General features: G+C 35.7%; 1 protein-coding gene across 2 annotated transcripts in view; it reads right to left on the bottom strand.

Moving 5' to 3' along the window:
* Positions 1-1069: 1069 nt before the first annotated feature.
* The window catches only part of GOLM2 (golgi membrane protein 2), a 113065-nt gene continuing 96488 nt past the window's right edge, over positions 1070-17646 (bottom strand). Inside the window, exons 9-10 of one of the 2 annotated variants that reach the window (XM_082854405.1) lie at positions 9844-10011; positions 1070-3146 (exon numbers count right to left, since the gene is read on the bottom strand). In XM_082854405.1, the coding sequence (XP_082710531.1) occupies positions 3076-3146; positions 9844-10011 (239 nt within the window). In that variant the 3' untranslated portion in view covers positions 1070-3075. The remainder of the gene's footprint in view (positions 3147-9843; positions 10012-17646) is intronic. The other variant, XM_082854406.1, reaches the window with a different exon arrangement.

Here is a 17646-nt window from a genome sequence, read left to right as displayed (position 1 = left end):
TTTGCTTACATGGACCATTAAATTCCCCTTTTTTTTCTGGGATAGTTGGTTTAATTTTCATTTGGAACCCTTAGCGAGGAGAATCTTTTAAAAGGAACTAGATGTATTCCAATTAGAACTGAATGTTGATGGCCCACATGTGATGTTAAGACTCAGTAACCTAAACTTTGGAAATGTATTTGTGTCACACTGTTTGTCTTATTAAAACCATACAGTAAGACATGTGAAAGAACGGAAGTTTCCAAGGTCAGCCATTATGGGAAGTGACTACCTCCCTCATGTTTTTGTTTTTATTATTTTTTTAAACATTCTCTGCCCTAATATTCTAGCAAATTTTTTGTTACAGGATGATACAAATGAGAAGTCAAAAAGTCATACAATCTTATTTTTTTAAATAAAGGTATATGTTTGAGAAATGACTTTGAAGTCATATTTACATTTTCCCTGGAACCATCTTCCCATGTATATTTTATATTCTGCATATTCTCTTTATGGGTCAGTAACAAATAACCTAAACTTACGAGGTTCTCCCTAATCTTACCCCTTCCATACCTCTTTAGCCTCATTTGTCTTCTCCTTGCTCATGATACTCTAGCCTTACAACTGCAATGTTTCAGTTATGTGAAAACCTGATTATTTGGAACTTTATAGACCTTGGAACCTTGGAACTTTGTTTTATTTATAATAGCTCTTATCACTATTTAAAATTATCTGATTCAAGTATTTACCTGTATATTGTCTGACTGCTCCCACTTGAATGTAAGCTCCATGAGAACAGAAACCTGGTCTACCTTATTTACTACAGTATTCTTACTAAGTAGAACAACGCTGGGCACATAGGAAGCACTCAGAATTTGTTGAATAAACTAGCATTACAGTAAACAGTGCTAGTGTAAAAATTTCTGCCATTCTAGTTTAGCTTAGCTTAAAATGAGTTCTAAATTTACTCAAATTTTAGTGTTAAAATCTAACTGCATCACATGAGTGTGATGTGTGTATATGTATCAGAATCAGCAAAATAGTAAAACAAGTTTAATTTTTAATTTATTAGAACCCAGTAAGTGATGGTTTTAAAAGCAGAGTTTCCATCAAATTAACACTTAATTCAGGGCAAAAATACATTTAAAAAACGTAAATCTTAAGGCAGAAGTAAAACGTTATAAAACCAGCATGTCTAATACAGACTGTAGAATGTCAGAATTTTAAGAGATTCACATAGTATTTTATAGCACTAAAATGTTAATACAGTCAAAAATATTATCAATTGATCCAAGATTTCTCAGTTTATAAAATGTCTAGACTGATAATTGAAGAAATTTTGCTGTGTAAGTAATAGCTACCATATAACCAAGTGATTGTTTTTATGACAAAGGAACTAAGGCAGGAAATTTCATGGTTTTCATTTGTAAAGATTTTACAGTATTAAATATAAAGTATTACTAGGAATTTGTTTTAGATTCATCTTCCCACCCTAACTTCCAAAAGGTGTACATCAATTCCCTTTAACTCCACTTAAAAAAATCCTGTGAACTATCATACCTATTCATTATAGGCCTGACTCTACAGCAAAGCCATGAATTACTAACTTTGATATGGTAGAAAAAACAATTTTAGTAAGTCACTACATCTTTTCTGGGTTGCTAAATAATTTAAAACTGAAGTCTAAGAATTTCTGCACCTCCAATAATTGAACAACCTTTTTTTTGTTTTGTTTTGTTTTAATCTCTGTAAGTTTGAATTTTGACTAGAACCTGAGAACGGGGGCAGGGGGGGAAGCATCTCATGTTCATGTGCAATTAACAGTAGCCCTTCTGAAACACAGAGTTAACAAGCTTAAATTTCTCATGATCAAAACCTTTTATTTGGGGGGAGGGGGATAAGATTTAGAAGTTCTTTCAATCAGAAAACAAGGATTAGCTAGCTTACACGTTCTACTGAAGAGTGTCAAAAAAGACAAATGCATTTAAAATAATTTTGTAAGTCTAGCAAATATGAGGTTTATGGGTTCTTAACTAACATATTAAGTAAATACAAAGGTTCTTCATCTTTATTACAAACTTTTAAGCTATTTTAATAAAATGGCTGTAGATCTCACTGTACTTCTACTTATCTGTGCATTAATAAAAATCTGTTAAAATTGCTTATTTAATACTTCTGAAAAAGTCTAGTCAAATAAGATCACTAAAACTACCAGAGACGCTTTGAAATACTGATTGCAAATTCATTTCAAGGTTGATTTAGGCTCTTTCAGAATCTGGCATTTAAATCATTAATATCTTCACCAACTTTAACTCTGAAAATACAAAAATTTTAGCCAGTAACGGTTAAACCGTACTGGTATTACCTGAAAAAATAAAAATTGAAAATACATCATCGATCATGCATTTCACAATTTCATGAACTAAGTAAGGCAAAACTCATAAATATTGTTATGTCTTTGCAGGTTATCTCAGCTTCCATCAGGCCTCAGCTGAAAGCTTATCTGCCGAAACACATCATTACTCATGTAAAATAAAAAGAGTAGGGAAGTGATTTTGTACATTGCTGCCCAGTGTTTGGCTTTCAGGTTCCCCTCCTTCATGCAACTATTCTAGGTATGATTCCTTGAACAGCATGAGATGAGGGGTGGATAGAACAGAACACCTGTTGGGCTAACAAGCATGTATTAGTGTATTAAAAGTTTTCCAGTTGAATAATTGTTCTCTTTGTGGTTATGCTATGTGCAACATATAAACTGTACAATCATTTTTCCTGTTTGTCTATTTGTGGAAAGAATTAGGCTCAATAAAATGTAAAATATACATTAGTTTGCTTTAAATGCAAAGATTACAGTTTTGCTTACTTTGTTTTTGGCTCAACTGTAACATAACCCCAAAGTCTCTGCTATAATAATACAATATGAAAAGTTCACATATGTACATGGGTACATTCCTTCATTTAAAATTTTCCTTAAATCTATCTCAATGTATCTTTACAACTGATACAACTGATCTTTACAACAAAAGTCAAAATCGACAAAGTAGAAATGATTCCATTTTACAGCACTTTAGGTTTTCTGAAGTTTTCCTTTACGGCTTAAAGGGCATCATTGAAATGTTGCTTTCCATAGTCTGCAGGATCCATTTGCAGTTCTTGTTCTTCATCATCTGTAAGGAAAATAATCAGGTATCAAGAATATTATTTTTAAAATCACTTACAGAAATCCAATCAAATAATCTCTTTTATTTTTTTCCTTCAGCCTTAATGTAGTTTTCTACTCGTTATCTTACACCTCTGTAAATGCTGTTCTGTTTCTTAGTTGCTTGGCAAATGAGTGAAGTCTGTAACTGTTTTGGAAAATCACTTAATTTTAACAAATCTTTTGATGATAGAGAAAAAAGAAAGAAGGGAAGGAAGAAAAGAAGAAAAGGTGGGGGGAGAGAGAGAAAGGAAAGAAGAAAGGAAGAAGGGAAAAGAAAGAGGATGAAAGAAATAAGTAGAGCTAGATAGTTAGCAAAGCTTTAGGATTCCACAAGCACTGAAGAATTGATCCTTTTATGTAAATATATTATTTCTATATAGATGAAAGTTAGTCCTTTAAATTAAAGCTTTGGTAGAAATCATTCTTTATACATTTTCATGCCTTTAAAAACCAAACATTTTTTCTAATGGTAAAATTAATCCATAGTCATCAAGTAAAAATTAGAAAATAAAATAAAAGTTACTCATGATCCCCAAATTTAGCGTTTAAATGAATTTCTTTGCTATTCTGCAAATAGCTTACCAGCAACTTCCTAAATGGAGTATGTTAAAAAACAACCTTTTCTTTACTGAAAAGAAAAAAACTATCACACAATATTATTAGACACTAACATCCTCAAAGTCACTTTGAGTAGCTATACTAAACGACTCCATATAGTGCTTCAGAGTTCGACTTATTTGGCTATTGACAGGTTTTTCTGGGTCCTTCTCGGCTATCACCTGTCACTTCACTACTCTCAGCTTAACTACCAACAACAATTCTTCTCTTCCTTTCTAATTTTATAGTTATTTCTATCTTCAAGTTTTGAAATAAGACTGCTCAGAGTATTAAAATTAGTATTTTAATTAGAGCTTAAGAGGCTCCCTTTTTAGTACATTGTTGTTGTTTTTTTTGCGGCACGCAGGCCTCTCACTGTTGTGGCCTCTCCCGTTGCGAAGCACAGGCTCCGGACGCGCAGGCTCAGCGGCCATGGCTCACGGGCCCAGCCGCTCCGCGGCATGTGGGATCTTCCCGGACCGGGGCACGAACCCGTGTCCCCTGCATCGGCAGGCGGACTCTCAACCACTGAGCCACCTGGGAAGCCCGTACATGGTTTTTAATGACATCTTTTGGCTCCTCCACAGCCTTAAAAATAACTTTTGTTACTTTCTGGTTCACAGTTACAATTACCCAATAGTTTAGTTTTTGATATATTGAAGTATTACTATTATAACTGTCTGGGTGTATATTTTAAAGAGGGGTTGGATTCCAAATTCATATGTATACTATAGCTATCTCCAATCTATTCTTTTAGGTTTGATAGGTTTTCCACTCTCAGCTTCTCTAGTATATTGTATGGTAACATTTTGTTCAAGAAAGATGCCATGTGGTGTATGTACTCTGTATGTGTATTTGTATGTACCATGTAGTGTAAGTACTATGTGTAAACCTTCCATAATGACGTGTTCTTATTTCTTCTTTACATTTAGTTATTAGAAATGCCAAACAAACCAACTTTCTCTCACCTTTCAATAACTTTCCTGTTAAATTTACAGAAATTCTCTTTTAGAATTGCAGGCAATCATTCTTCATATTCTAGCAAATTGATCTCATATTTTTAATACTGTAATTCAATAGCAATGATAACCCCAAATCTGTTAGGTGCAAAGGCTGAAATTACATCCATAATCACATTTGTATTTTGAAAATATACTAATCATTCTCTTATCAAAGAACTCTTCATACTTTAAAAAATTATCTTGGTTTTAAAAAGGAAAATAATCACTGGCACCTCTCCAGAAAGCTCTCCTTAGGACCCATGTTATGGGACCTCACTGTATGGCTATAAACACATCTTTTAGGACTTTAGTAATTAAATGAAGACAATCACCATGGAGCAGTGGGAAAAGCTACTATATAAAGAATTTCTAGAAATTTACAGGAAAGTTATTCAAAGGAAAAAATGATGTTACTTTTTGAGATTTTTAAATAAATAATTGTAAAGAGAAAACAAGATAACAGCAAAGGTCTAGGAACAGAAAAACAGAACCCTAGTCCTGGCTCAGGCACTTAACAAACATGATCTAGTTCCTAAATCTCTTTAGACTTCTAATTACCTTCTTGGTAGACTAGGGTAACAACTATTTTTCCAACTTCAAAGTAAATTAATGCATAGGAAGGCAGTCTTTACTTCCGAAGTCCTCTATAAGGAGGAGTTTGTTGGTTTTATTAACTTATGCTCTTTAGCAAAGTTTTAATATGGTGCCTTCACATTGCTTTTTCATAATTTCATAGGACTTCTGATTGCCTTTCTCTTACATTGAGCTACCATTTACATTAACTAGAGTCTACTTTCAGTGTAGCTATTCCAACCAGAATTCATGTTTCTACCAACAACCTCTTTGCATTTATCTATGACAAAATTACCTAACCAAATCTGATATACAATAACAGCCACTAAATACAATTATATGGACTGATATTTTATTTCATTTTACAAAGAAGCAAAATCTGTAAATAACTCATCAACATAAAGTGACTATTAAATATAAAGATATTTATAATTTATCAAATAATTTCTAAATTCCCTCTTAAGTCAAGAAAGGACCACCTCCATAAAGCAAGCTCTACCAAGCAAGAATGCCTTGGGGAAATAAGGCAGTGAGCCTCCATTAAAATGTACAAATTAGGGTTTCCCTGGTGGTGCAGTGGTTGAGAGTCCGCCTGCCGATGCAGGGGACATGGATTCGTGCCCCGGTCCGGGAAGATCCCACATGCCATGGAGCGGCTGGGCCCGTGAGCCATGGCCGCTGAGCCTGCGCGTCCGGAGCCTGTGCTCCACAACGGGAGAGGCCACAACAGTGAGAGGCTCGCGTACCGCCAAAAAAAAAAAAAAAAAAAAAAAAAAAAAAGTACAAATTAATCCACAGGCCAAAGTGCAATTGTCCTCTAAAGCAGGCAACCCAGGGAAAAAACTCTACACTTGTTTTTACTTTTTAAAAAATTGTTTTATTCAACACTTACACAGTGCTTACAGTGTGAAAGATCCTGTTCTAAGTGCTGAATAAATATTTAAATCATACAATCCACATAACAATTGTTGAGTTAGGTAACTATATTTATCCCTAGTTTACAGATAAGGATTTCAAGGCATAGAGGTATAGGTAATTCACAAGGTCACAGAGCTAGTAAGTGGTGGAGCTAGGATTAAAATCTAGGCAGTCTGGCTCCAGAATCCAGGCACTTAGGCACTATGCTAAACTTCCTTCCATAGGTATACTTAGTAATGTGCATTTCATATTCTATTAAACAAACTTGGAACTTCTATGGCATTAAAGATAAGAGTAAAGGGAATTTGTAAACATCCATATCCTTTTTATAATAAAGAATGAATTAAAAGATATATCTATCAGATGTGTAGTGTTTCCAGAGTTAATCTTTTAGTTAACCTTTTCATTGGATCATTAGCAGAAGTCAGGGAAAAAATGTTTACACCAATGTAAATAAAATAATATTTCTTTTAGGATGCTTCAGGAAACCAGGAATTAAAAATCAAAATAAACCAGGATTGTAAACACAGGAAAAACAGGCTTCACTTAATTCTACAGAATTAAGTGAATCTGCAGGCAGTACTGACCCAAATGATCAATATGCACAAACAGGCATCAGAAATAAAGCTGGAATTCTTTAGCTCCCTATTGGCAGAGATGCTGTCAAAGCCTCCATTTCATAATCCAGAATTTCGGAGACCAAAATCAGTGTCTTTAGCTGAAGCTAGAACCTCAGTCCTGCAGCTGGAATGTCTAATACTAGGGACCCAACAGCTTGAGAAAAAACAAAACAAAACAAAAAAACACAACTGCTTCTAATACCAGGGAGAGCAGAGCAGAGCCCCTGCTGGTAGAAACATTAAAGTGCTTCTGAAGTGCATGCTTCAATTTTTGAAATCTCTGGCTGCAGAGTTTCAATGGGAGCATAAAGTTTCCACTTTTCTTTCTAGGGTTTGGGGGAAGATGTTATTTTAGATGCTGAAATATGAAACACATTTGTCCCTAATACTTGTGTTACAGTGAATCCACTATGAATGTGACCACAAAATTTTAGAACTAAGAAGGATCATCTATGTATTCTAGTTCAACACCCTTACATTACAGATGAAGAAATGGTGGCCCAGAGAGTATAAGTGACTAGAAAAGCAATACACAGCTGGTCTCCTAGTTCTAAGGCTAATGGTTTTTTCCACTCTACTGCCTGCTTTCGCTGAAAGTGCAAACTGACCTAGGAACCCAACCATTATTTTTACACTGAAGCTATGAAGAAATGCTTTTAAATACTCTATAACTTAATAATAAACATTTGGAATACATATTGTTGATAAACTAGGGAAGAACCATAATTCTCACTCTCCACTTTTTAGACAGTTAATACTATACCTAAAGAATCTCTGAAAACATGTTTAAAATTATTTGGTATTAAATATCCAAGTCTCCAGTATTCCTTTTTAGTCAGTTCACCCAAACTTCTCTCTCTGTATTTGCTGGAGCAGATGTTCTTAACATCTTTCTGTTCCCTATGATAAAGGAGTCCCTTAGTAGCTGCACTATCCTTCTGCTGCTATCATCTAGTGAACCTCAAAATGGGATTAAAAAAAATGTTAAATGGCAATCTCCAGCTCAAGTAAGATTCACTTGCAAATGAGGAAACCCCCAAATTTAACCATCCCCTCCCTACTTCATTGAGAATATCATCTTAGGTCATTTCCTTATATTCCTGAGAATCAATGGATTTATTCTCTTGTGAAAGGAAAAGGAGGGGTTGAATGAGGGTACCGGGGACCTAAAGTAGAAAGTGGCAATGAGAACTAGGGGTGGGAGAGGGAGAAGAGCATAGGAAAGAGAGAGAGAAGGCACTGAAGATAAATGTATCTATTATGGATAAAAATCATAAAAATATCAAATGAGAACTTCGTGATAAAAGTCATCAACATTAAGATAGCCAAAATATAAGAAATAATTTTCAATACCACTGAAATTAATTGTTCTAATAAAAACCTCAAAATTATACAATGAGATGATAGAAGCTTCTATGAAAGAAAAACAGAGAATGTTTAAAGTGTAAACCAAGCAAGATTATAAGACCAGAAGTTAATGGGTTATTAACCTAGTCACAGTTGTAAGAATAAAAACTCAATGAGAAAGGCATAAAATGATCCGTTAACAGTATTTATTGAGGGCCCTAGGTACGCTAAGGACTACTGTGGGGGTGGGGGCTGAATATGAAGGCAGAAAAGGATACAAACAAAATAGAAGGCAAAATAAATGAAAATTCCTGCCCTCCGAGAGCTTACAATCTAATTGGTGATACGATATGCATGCATGAAAAAGCCTTAAAACTAAGTTATAAATAATTGCAAATAAGTATAATCCAAACAAATTACAAAAGCAATGAGAAAGAAATGGTAAGATTTATGAAAAATGGATGAGATTGTAGAAAAATGGATGAGTACAATTTTTTCACTGATACCAAAAAGTGTTTGAGCATTTCTCATTAACATCCGTATATAACTCCTAGCATTTATTAATCTCTTTCTAATCCAATAACTATTCTTCCCAAACTAGAATGTACTAACAAAATAATGCCTAGGTGGAAGTTAGAGTCTCTAGTTTTCCTTTTTCTATTAACTATGTAGTATTCTAGGACAACTATATTTTCTTCTGAGTTTTACAGAAGCAATTCTTGTCAGGAACCTAAATAACATTTAATTACTTTAAAAAGAGTTAAGGAAGAAATCAAGATAGGTTACATTGAAAAATATTTCATGCAATGTATTATAAAATTGAATACTTCACACATTAAGTTCATAATCAATTTTTATAGAAAAGAGAAAAAGCTCCATAAATGCTACTAAATGATATAAGCAGGCAGAAAACAGGCCTAAGAACTTGCAATAAAGCAACATACTCTGATATGCATGCGTGGGTAGGGGTGCATGCAAACAAGTAGATTCTGAACTTTCACTAAGTTAAAAGTTCAGAAGGAACACAGTTAACAAGGAAAATATGTTGAATCTGTGTATTAAACACAAAACAGACAAATCTTCAAAAACTGATTGTTTAGTATAAATTTTAAGCCTCTCAGAACAAATTTCAAAAACAGCCTTCCTATGCTGAATCATTAGTGAAATAATCCTGTCTTCAGTGTGGACGAGACCATTCCCTTTGTGGCTGTCTGGTTAATATCTGTACTTAGAATGATGAAATGCTTTCAGATGAGAAATTGGAAAAAATATTTTTCTGGGAGTATTTGCCTTAGGTGAAGTCTAGAGCCATTTTAAACAATTTAATTCTAAAATTTCTGAAGAGTCTGAGTTTCAGATTGTAACTATAAACACTAATATATGTCACATAATAACTAAAAATGAAAAAAATTAAAATGATTTATTTAAAGGTCTACAAATACCACTCTCATAAAATTGTTTTCCAAAATAAAATTGAAAAACTGCACAGAACCTCTCTGTATTAAGACTGTAGTGCTATTAAGTGGGGAAAATTCTACACAAATTCAACCAAAAAACTTAGAGGTGGGTTTCACGGTCACAGCATGGAGGCCAGGCCCACGCTCACCTTGGACGTCTTCCTCTCCACCATCACCATCTTCTTCCTCATTGTAAGCCAGCTCAGCCTGCTTGTCTGCCTCATACTCACCTACGTTACCATCATCCCCATTATAATCCGCCAGTTTAGAGCCATGCTGCGGATCAACAGGGGATTCATTCTCATCAAAGAATCGGCCTGTGAAGTAGGTAGAGGATTAATTCAAGAGTGAAGAGAGAAGAAACGAAGGGACCTATACTGGAGGTAGACCAGAAAGTAGACAAGTGAAACCTGGCAATTTTCAGGATACTGGTTATAAAAAAAAGATACACTTTCTGAAGGTTATCCAAGATAAAAGGAAATAAGAATGAAGACCGAAAATAATTTTATTTAAGAATTTCTCTTTTGTGTTAATTCCAGTACTTGCTGCTTAAGGTTTGAATGTTTTCTTAAAGAAAAGGGCACAATTTTCAGACTTGTTTTCCTAATAACCAACAACTTCTCTGACAGAAGTATTTGTCTAATTTAACACTTTAGGAGAAGAATAAATAATTTTATTACTAGATACATTACATATTTGAAATCTGTAGTCATTTACTGCTTTGTGAAACATCACTTTCCACGAATAATTTTGATAACTTTTCTTATCAGAATAAATGAGTACCGTGTAAGCTAGTTTCTTTTTGGAAAATAAGACAAACTAACATACTGGAGGGCTATTTTAAGTTTCTTCACTAACAGTGATTCGCTATAGTCATGGATTTCCAAGGAGGGATGGCAAAGAGAGTAAACTATCAGAATCCCTAGTGGTATGTGTTTTGAAAAACATCCCAAGTAATTCTGATTTATTCTTTCTCATTTCCTGAACAATATTTCTAAAAGTCAATGACAGAGGAAGCTTAAGAAAGTTGACTGACATGAGGCTGTTATATTATATTCATAGCAATTAGAAATCAAGAAGAGCAACAGACATAACACCTACTGTAGAAAGCTATTCAACAATATTCAACAAATGGACATTGAAAATAAAAATGCTAGGCAAACTAAGGTGTGACTCACAACACAAGTTAAACTCTACTTTGACACTGAAGTGGCAAAAAAGTAAATTTTAGTAAATCCCTAAAATATGAATAACATTAACTTACTGATGATGTAAGAATTTAAGACTTTTTTAGAAATTATAAACACTTTCTATGATAGGTTTAAAAATTTTCAAATTATATTTTTAAAATCAACATTGCAATGAGACAAACTTCCTCTGCTTGGAAAGAAAAGTTAAGTACAAAGAGAAAGAATTATGGAGGTATTGGTCAATTCTACAGATGGCTCACCACATCATCAAGCCAATATATTTCTAATTGCTGTGTAAAGAGTCATTCAGGAAATATCAAAATACATAAACAGCTTATACAACTCAATATCAAAAACACAAACAACCTGATTAAAAAATGGGCTGAATAAACATTTTTCCAAAGAAGACATACAGATGGCCAACAGGCACATGAAAAGATGCTCAACAACGCTAATTACTAGAGAAATGCAAATCAAAACCACAATGAGGTATTACCTCACACCAATCAGAAAGGCTGTCATCAAAAAGTCTATAAATAATAAATGCTGGAAAGGGTGTGGAGAAAAGGGAATTGTTGTGCCCTGTTGGTGGGAAAAAGTAAATTGGTGCAGCCACTGTGGGAAACAGCATGGAAGTTCCTAAAAAACTAAAAATAGAGCTTCCCTGGTGGCACAGTGGTTAAGAATCCACCTGCCAATGCAGGGGACACGGGTTTGAGCCCTGGTCCGGGAAGATCCCACATGCTGTGGAGCAACTAAGCCCGTGCGCCACAACTACTGAGCCTGCACTCTAGAGCCCGCGAGCCACAACTACTGAGCCAGCATGCTGCAACTACTGAAGCCCGCATGCCTAGAGCCCGTACTCCACAACAAGAGAAGCCACAATGAGAAGCCTGTGCACCACAATGAAGAGGAGCCCCCACTCACCACAACTAGAGAAAGCCTGTGCACAGCCAAGACCCAACACAGCCAAAAGTAAATAAAATTAATTAATTAAAAACCTAAAAACTAAAAATAGGGCTTCCCTGGTGGCACAGTGGTTAAGAATCTGCCTGCCAATGCAGGGGACACGGGTTCAAGCCCTGGTCCTGGAAGATCTCACATGCCGTGGAGCAACTAAGCCTGTGCGCCACTGAGCCTGCGCTCTAGAGACCACGAGCCACAACTACTGAGCCTGCATGCCACAACTACTGATGCCCGTGCACCTAGAGCCTGTGCTCTGCAACAAGAGAAGCCACCGCAATGAGAAGCCTGCGCACCACAATGAAGAGTAGCCCCCGCTCACCGCAACTAGAGAGAGCCCACGTGCAGCAACGAAGACCCAAGGCAGCCTAAAATAAATTAAAAAAATAAAACAAAGCAAACCCCCCCCCTAAAAATAGGGACTTCCCTGGCAGTCCAGTGGTTAAGATTCTGCACTCCCAATGAAGGGGGCACAGGTTTGATCCCTGGTCGGGGAACTAAGATCCCACATTTGGCACTGTGTGTCCTAAAAAAAAAAACAAAAAAAAACCTACCATATAATCCAGCAATTTCAGTCTTGGGTATATATCTGAAGAAAATGCAAACACTAATTCAAAAAGATACATGTACCCCCCAATGTTCATAGCAGTATTATTTACAATAGCTAAGATACGGAAGCAATCTAAGTGTCCATCAATAGATGAATGGATAAAGAAGATGTGGTATATATATATACAATGGAATACTACTTAACCATAAAAAAGAATGAAAATTTTGCCATTTGCAACAACATGGATGGACAGGGAGGGTATTATGCTTAGTGAAATAAGTCAGACAGAGAAAGATATATACTGTATGTTATCACTTATACGTGGAATCTAAAAAATAAAACTAATGAATATAACAAAACAGAAACAGACTTGCAGATACAAAGAACAAACTAGCAACAATGAAGACCCAATGCAGCCAAAAATAAATAAATAAATTAAAAAAAAAAAAAGAACAAACTAGTGGTTACCAGTGGGGAGAGAAAAGGGGGGAGGTGCAAGATAGGGGTAGGGGATTAAGAAGTACAAAGTACTATATATAGAATAATTAAGCTATAAGGATATATTGTCCAACACTGGGAATAGAGCCAACATTTTATAATAATGTTAAATGGAGCACAATCTATAAAAATTTTGAATCACCATGTTGTACACCTGAAAATAATGTAATATTGTAAATCAGCTATACCACAATAAAAAAAATAGTCTATCAGGAAAATAGTTAAAAAACAAATCATACTCACATAGGCTTTTTTTTGGCGGGGGGGGCAGTAAAAAAAAGGGGGGACTGAAGTAAATGGGGATAATGAAAAAGAGCATAAAGTCATCTTAAATCTATTCTAGAATAGAGTTGGGTATGTACAATAAATAAATGGAAAAGTTGATAAAAGAGTTAGAGAAAAGAAATGAATATACAAGAGTTAAGAAGGAAAAAGAGTAACAAGAGAAGAACAGGTAAGCTATTTGTGAGAAAGACCCTGTCTCCTAATGATAGTTATACAAAACAAAACATTTTGGTGTCTTTTATTATTATCTGTTTCTCTAATGATAACATAAATGATGCCAATGTAAGAAAGAAAAAAGGGAGATTTATAGAAATCTATATTTTCTTTTTTTAATATGCAATATTATGGACAAAATACCTGGAGCAGTTAAATCATCTTTATGCAATGTGAAATTGCTTTTTTAAATATATAAACATTTTGATATGGTACTTACTAGTGAGTTTCTCAAGGTACACTATTTCCTCCAAGAAAATATTTTCATTTTTTATGAGAATTATGAAATATAGAAGACCAAAAAATTAGTCTAAAAAAGTTATTGCAAAATATAGTTAATTTAACTAATATTATAAGGACATGGTATATTAATCAAAGAAATGGTCGACCTGTACCTATTATAATATTCCAACAGAACAATTTACAAAGTTTCTTCTCTTTTTTTAAAAGGTGTTTGGTGTTCTGACTAACCTGAATTCAGTCATAAAATTTCCATACTACAATTACAGTGACCTACAGAGATAATAAGAAAATCACTAACAAGAATGGATGACCACAATAGTAATTCATACAGTACAATAGACAACAAGAGACAATAAAACAGAGCCAACTACATAAAATTGCCAGTCAAGTTGGGGATATCAAACTTCACAGTAGACAGTGAATGAATATGGCTGTATAAATAAAATGCATGATGCTGATCAATATAACAGACTGCTAAATTATATATTAGGCATCATATTTGCAAAAACTTATACAAGGGAGAAATCAGTGTGGGTTAGAGCTAGAAAGGAAGGTTTCAAAAAAGAGGCAATCAGGTTTCTATAGTGTAGTGGTTATCATGTTTGCCTCACAAAAAAGAGGCAAATATATTGGACCATGACAGAGAGAAGGAAAGGAGCATTCAAATAAGAACGAAGATAGAGTATTCAGGAGACAGTAAAGAGATTAATTTGACTGGATTTATATTAGGAAGCAGAAAGATGAAGTCTGAAAGATGAAGTTTGAATCGGGAATAATTATGGAAGACCTTTAAAGTCAGAGATTTTAAAAGGCTTCCTATATCTACTTCACAAGGTCATTGTACACTGCAAGGAAAGGCTTGTCTTCAGGACTGGTCCTTGGCTTGATTGTGGGATATAACTTCTGAGCCCTTGAGCCATGCTTACCAGTTTGATTGGACAAATTTATCCTAATGAAGTGATTCATGGTGAATATTTGTTTTTGCTAGGTGGAGGCAGGCAGGTCTAGAGTCTGAATAGCTGACCTCAGTCACGTGGGCACTACACGACTACATGAGGATACTACATGAATGACCCCCAATAAAAACCCTGGACACCAAGGATCACATGAGCTTCCCTGGTTGGCAACACTTCACATGTGTTTTGTCACACTTCTTTGCTGGAGACTGGAAGGAGACACCTGGAAGCTTACATCTGCTTTTTCCTAGACCTTGCTCCATGAGCTTTTCCATTTACCAATTTTGATCTCTGTCCTTCTGCTGTACTAAACTGTAACTGTGAGTATTATAACTCCTCTGGGTCCTGTGAACTCTTCTATTGAATCATCAAGCCTCAGGGTGGTCTTGGGGGACTCCCAACACAGCATCTTAATATATCTGTTCTGCAACTTGCTTTATTCCCTCCACATTATGCTTTTGAGATTTACCAACGTTGATAAATGTAGCTTTATTCATTTATTTTAACTCCTATGTGATTCCACTGTATGTCTGGTACATACACCTTGATATTATCATACTGATGATTATTTGTTTTCAATTTTCAATGTAATAAACAATAAATATTCTTGTACATGCCTCCTTATATATAAGAACGTTTGTAGGTAACATATTAGGTGCTAAATTGCATGGTATGTACATCTTCTCACACTTATGATCGATTTTTTTGTTTGTTTTTTTGTGTTTTTTTTTTTGCGGTACGCAGGCCTCTCACTGTTGTGGCCTCTCCCGTTGTGGAGCACAGGCTCCGGACGCGCAGGCTCAGCGGCCATGGCTCACGGGCCCAGCCGCTCCATGGCATGTGGGATCTTCCCGGACCGGGGCACGAACCCGTGTCCCCTGCATCGGCAGGCGGACTCTCAACCACTGCGCCACCAGGGAAGCCCCGATCTTTGGATTAACAAAAGTTCTTAATTTTAATAAAGCCCAATTTATCATCTTTTTCATTTATGGTTAGCTTTTTGGGGGGCTTATCTGGTTTTAGAAATCTTTGCCTACTCCACATCATGAATATATTCTCCTGTTTTCCTCCAGAAGTTTTATTAGCTTAAAATTTTAAATCTGCAGTCTATCTTGAATTTAATTCTGTGTATTGTGTGAGATAGGGGAGCCAAGGTTATTATTTTTCCATTTGGCTATCCAACTGACCCAGTACTATTTATTGAGAAGACTATCCTTCCCCCCATTGCATTGCAGTATCAACTCTGTCATAAATCAAGTGACCATATATATGTACTCAGTTCCCGTATTCTTTGTTCTGCTCCATTGGTCCATTTGTCCATTCTTGTGCAAATACCACACTGTCTGAATTACTTTATCAATAACAGTTTTTATAGTAAGTCTTGATATCTGGTAGTGGACATCAATAAGTTTTTTTCTCCTTATAGATTGTCTTGGCTATTCTTAGCAAGACACATATATGTATAGCTGAATCACTTTGCTGTATACCTGAAAGTAACACATTGTAAATCAACTATACGTCAAATAAAAAGTTACCTGCAAAAAGCTAAAGACGGTTCTTTTTAAAAATTTCATTTTATATGTTTACTGCTGACATGTAGAAATGCAATTAATTTTTTTTTTGCAATTAATTTTTATATTAATCCTATATCTAATAACTTTGCTAAATATATTTATTTAATAGTTTGTAAACTGGTTTTGAATTTTCTACATAAAAATCATCTTAATATCAGTTTTGTCAGTTTTATTTCTTCCTTTCTAATCTCTATACTGTTTATTTTCTTTTCTTGTACTTTATTTCATTGACTAGGACCTACAGTGAAAAGCTGAATAAAAGTGATGATAATGGTTATCCTAGTCGTCTTCTGGATTTCAGAGGAAATTTTTTTTTTTTTTTTTTTAAGTATCAGTTGTCTTCCAGTGCTCTGACTCTTACTTTATTTATTTATTTATGGCTGTGTTGGGTCTTCGTTTCTGTGCGAGGGCTTTCTCTAGTTGCGGCAAGCGGGGGCCACTCTTCATCGCGGTGTGCGGGCCTCTCACTGTCGCGGCCTCTCTTGTTGCGGAGCATAGGCTCCAGACGTGCAGGCTCAGTAATTGTGGCTCACGGGCTTAGTTGCTCCGCGGCATGTGGGATCTTCCCAGACCAGGGCTCGAACCCGTGTCCCCTGAATTGGCAGGCGGATTCTCAACCACTGCACCACAAGGGAAGCCCCCTTAACCATTTTTAAGTGTATAGTTCAGTGGCATTAAATACATTGACAGTGTTGTGCAACCATCACCACCATCTATGTTCAGAACTTTTTTCATCTTCCCAAACTGACACTCTGTATGCATTAAACAATACCCCCTTCCCCACCCAGCCCCCAGCAACCACCATTCTGTTTCTATGAAATTTAACTACTCTAGGTACCTCATATAAGTGGAATCACAACAGTATTTGCCTTTTGTGACTGGCTTATTTCACTTATCATAACGTGTTTTTTTTTTTTTTTTTCGGTACGCGGCCCCCCCGCGGCCCCCCCCCCCCACCCCGCGGCCTCTCCCGTTGCGGAGCACAGGCTCCGGACGCGCAGGCTCAGCGGCCATGGCCCACGGGCCCAGCCGCTCCGTGGCACGCGGGACTCTCCCGGACCGGGGCACGAACCCGCGTCCCCTGCACCAGCAGGCGGACTCCCAACCACTGCGCCACCAGGGAAGCCCTATCATAACGTTTTGAAGGTTCATCTATGTTGTAACATGTGTCAGAATTTCGTTCCTTTTTAAAGCTGAATAATATTCCATTGTACATATATGCCACATTTTGTTTATACATTCATTTGTTGAATACTTGGGTTGCTTCCACCTTTTGGCTATTGTGAATAATGCTGTTATGAATATGAATGTACAAATACCTGTTCAAGTCCCTGTTTTCAATTCTTTGGGGTATATACCCAGAAGTGAGAAGCCTCTTTTATAGTCCTTTTATTTTCATGTTTTTTACATGTTTGTGTTTAAGATTTAGTTGTAAACACTATATATAGCTGGATTTGATTTGCATATCTTTTTATCATCT

Source organism: Leucopleurus acutus, assembly GCF_964270905.1.
Source record: "Leucopleurus acutus genome assembly, chromosome: 1".
Classification (NCBI taxonomy): Eukaryota; Metazoa; Chordata; class Mammalia; order Artiodactyla; family Delphinidae; genus Leucopleurus; species Leucopleurus acutus.
This window is presented reverse-complemented; position numbering and strand designations above follow the sequence as displayed.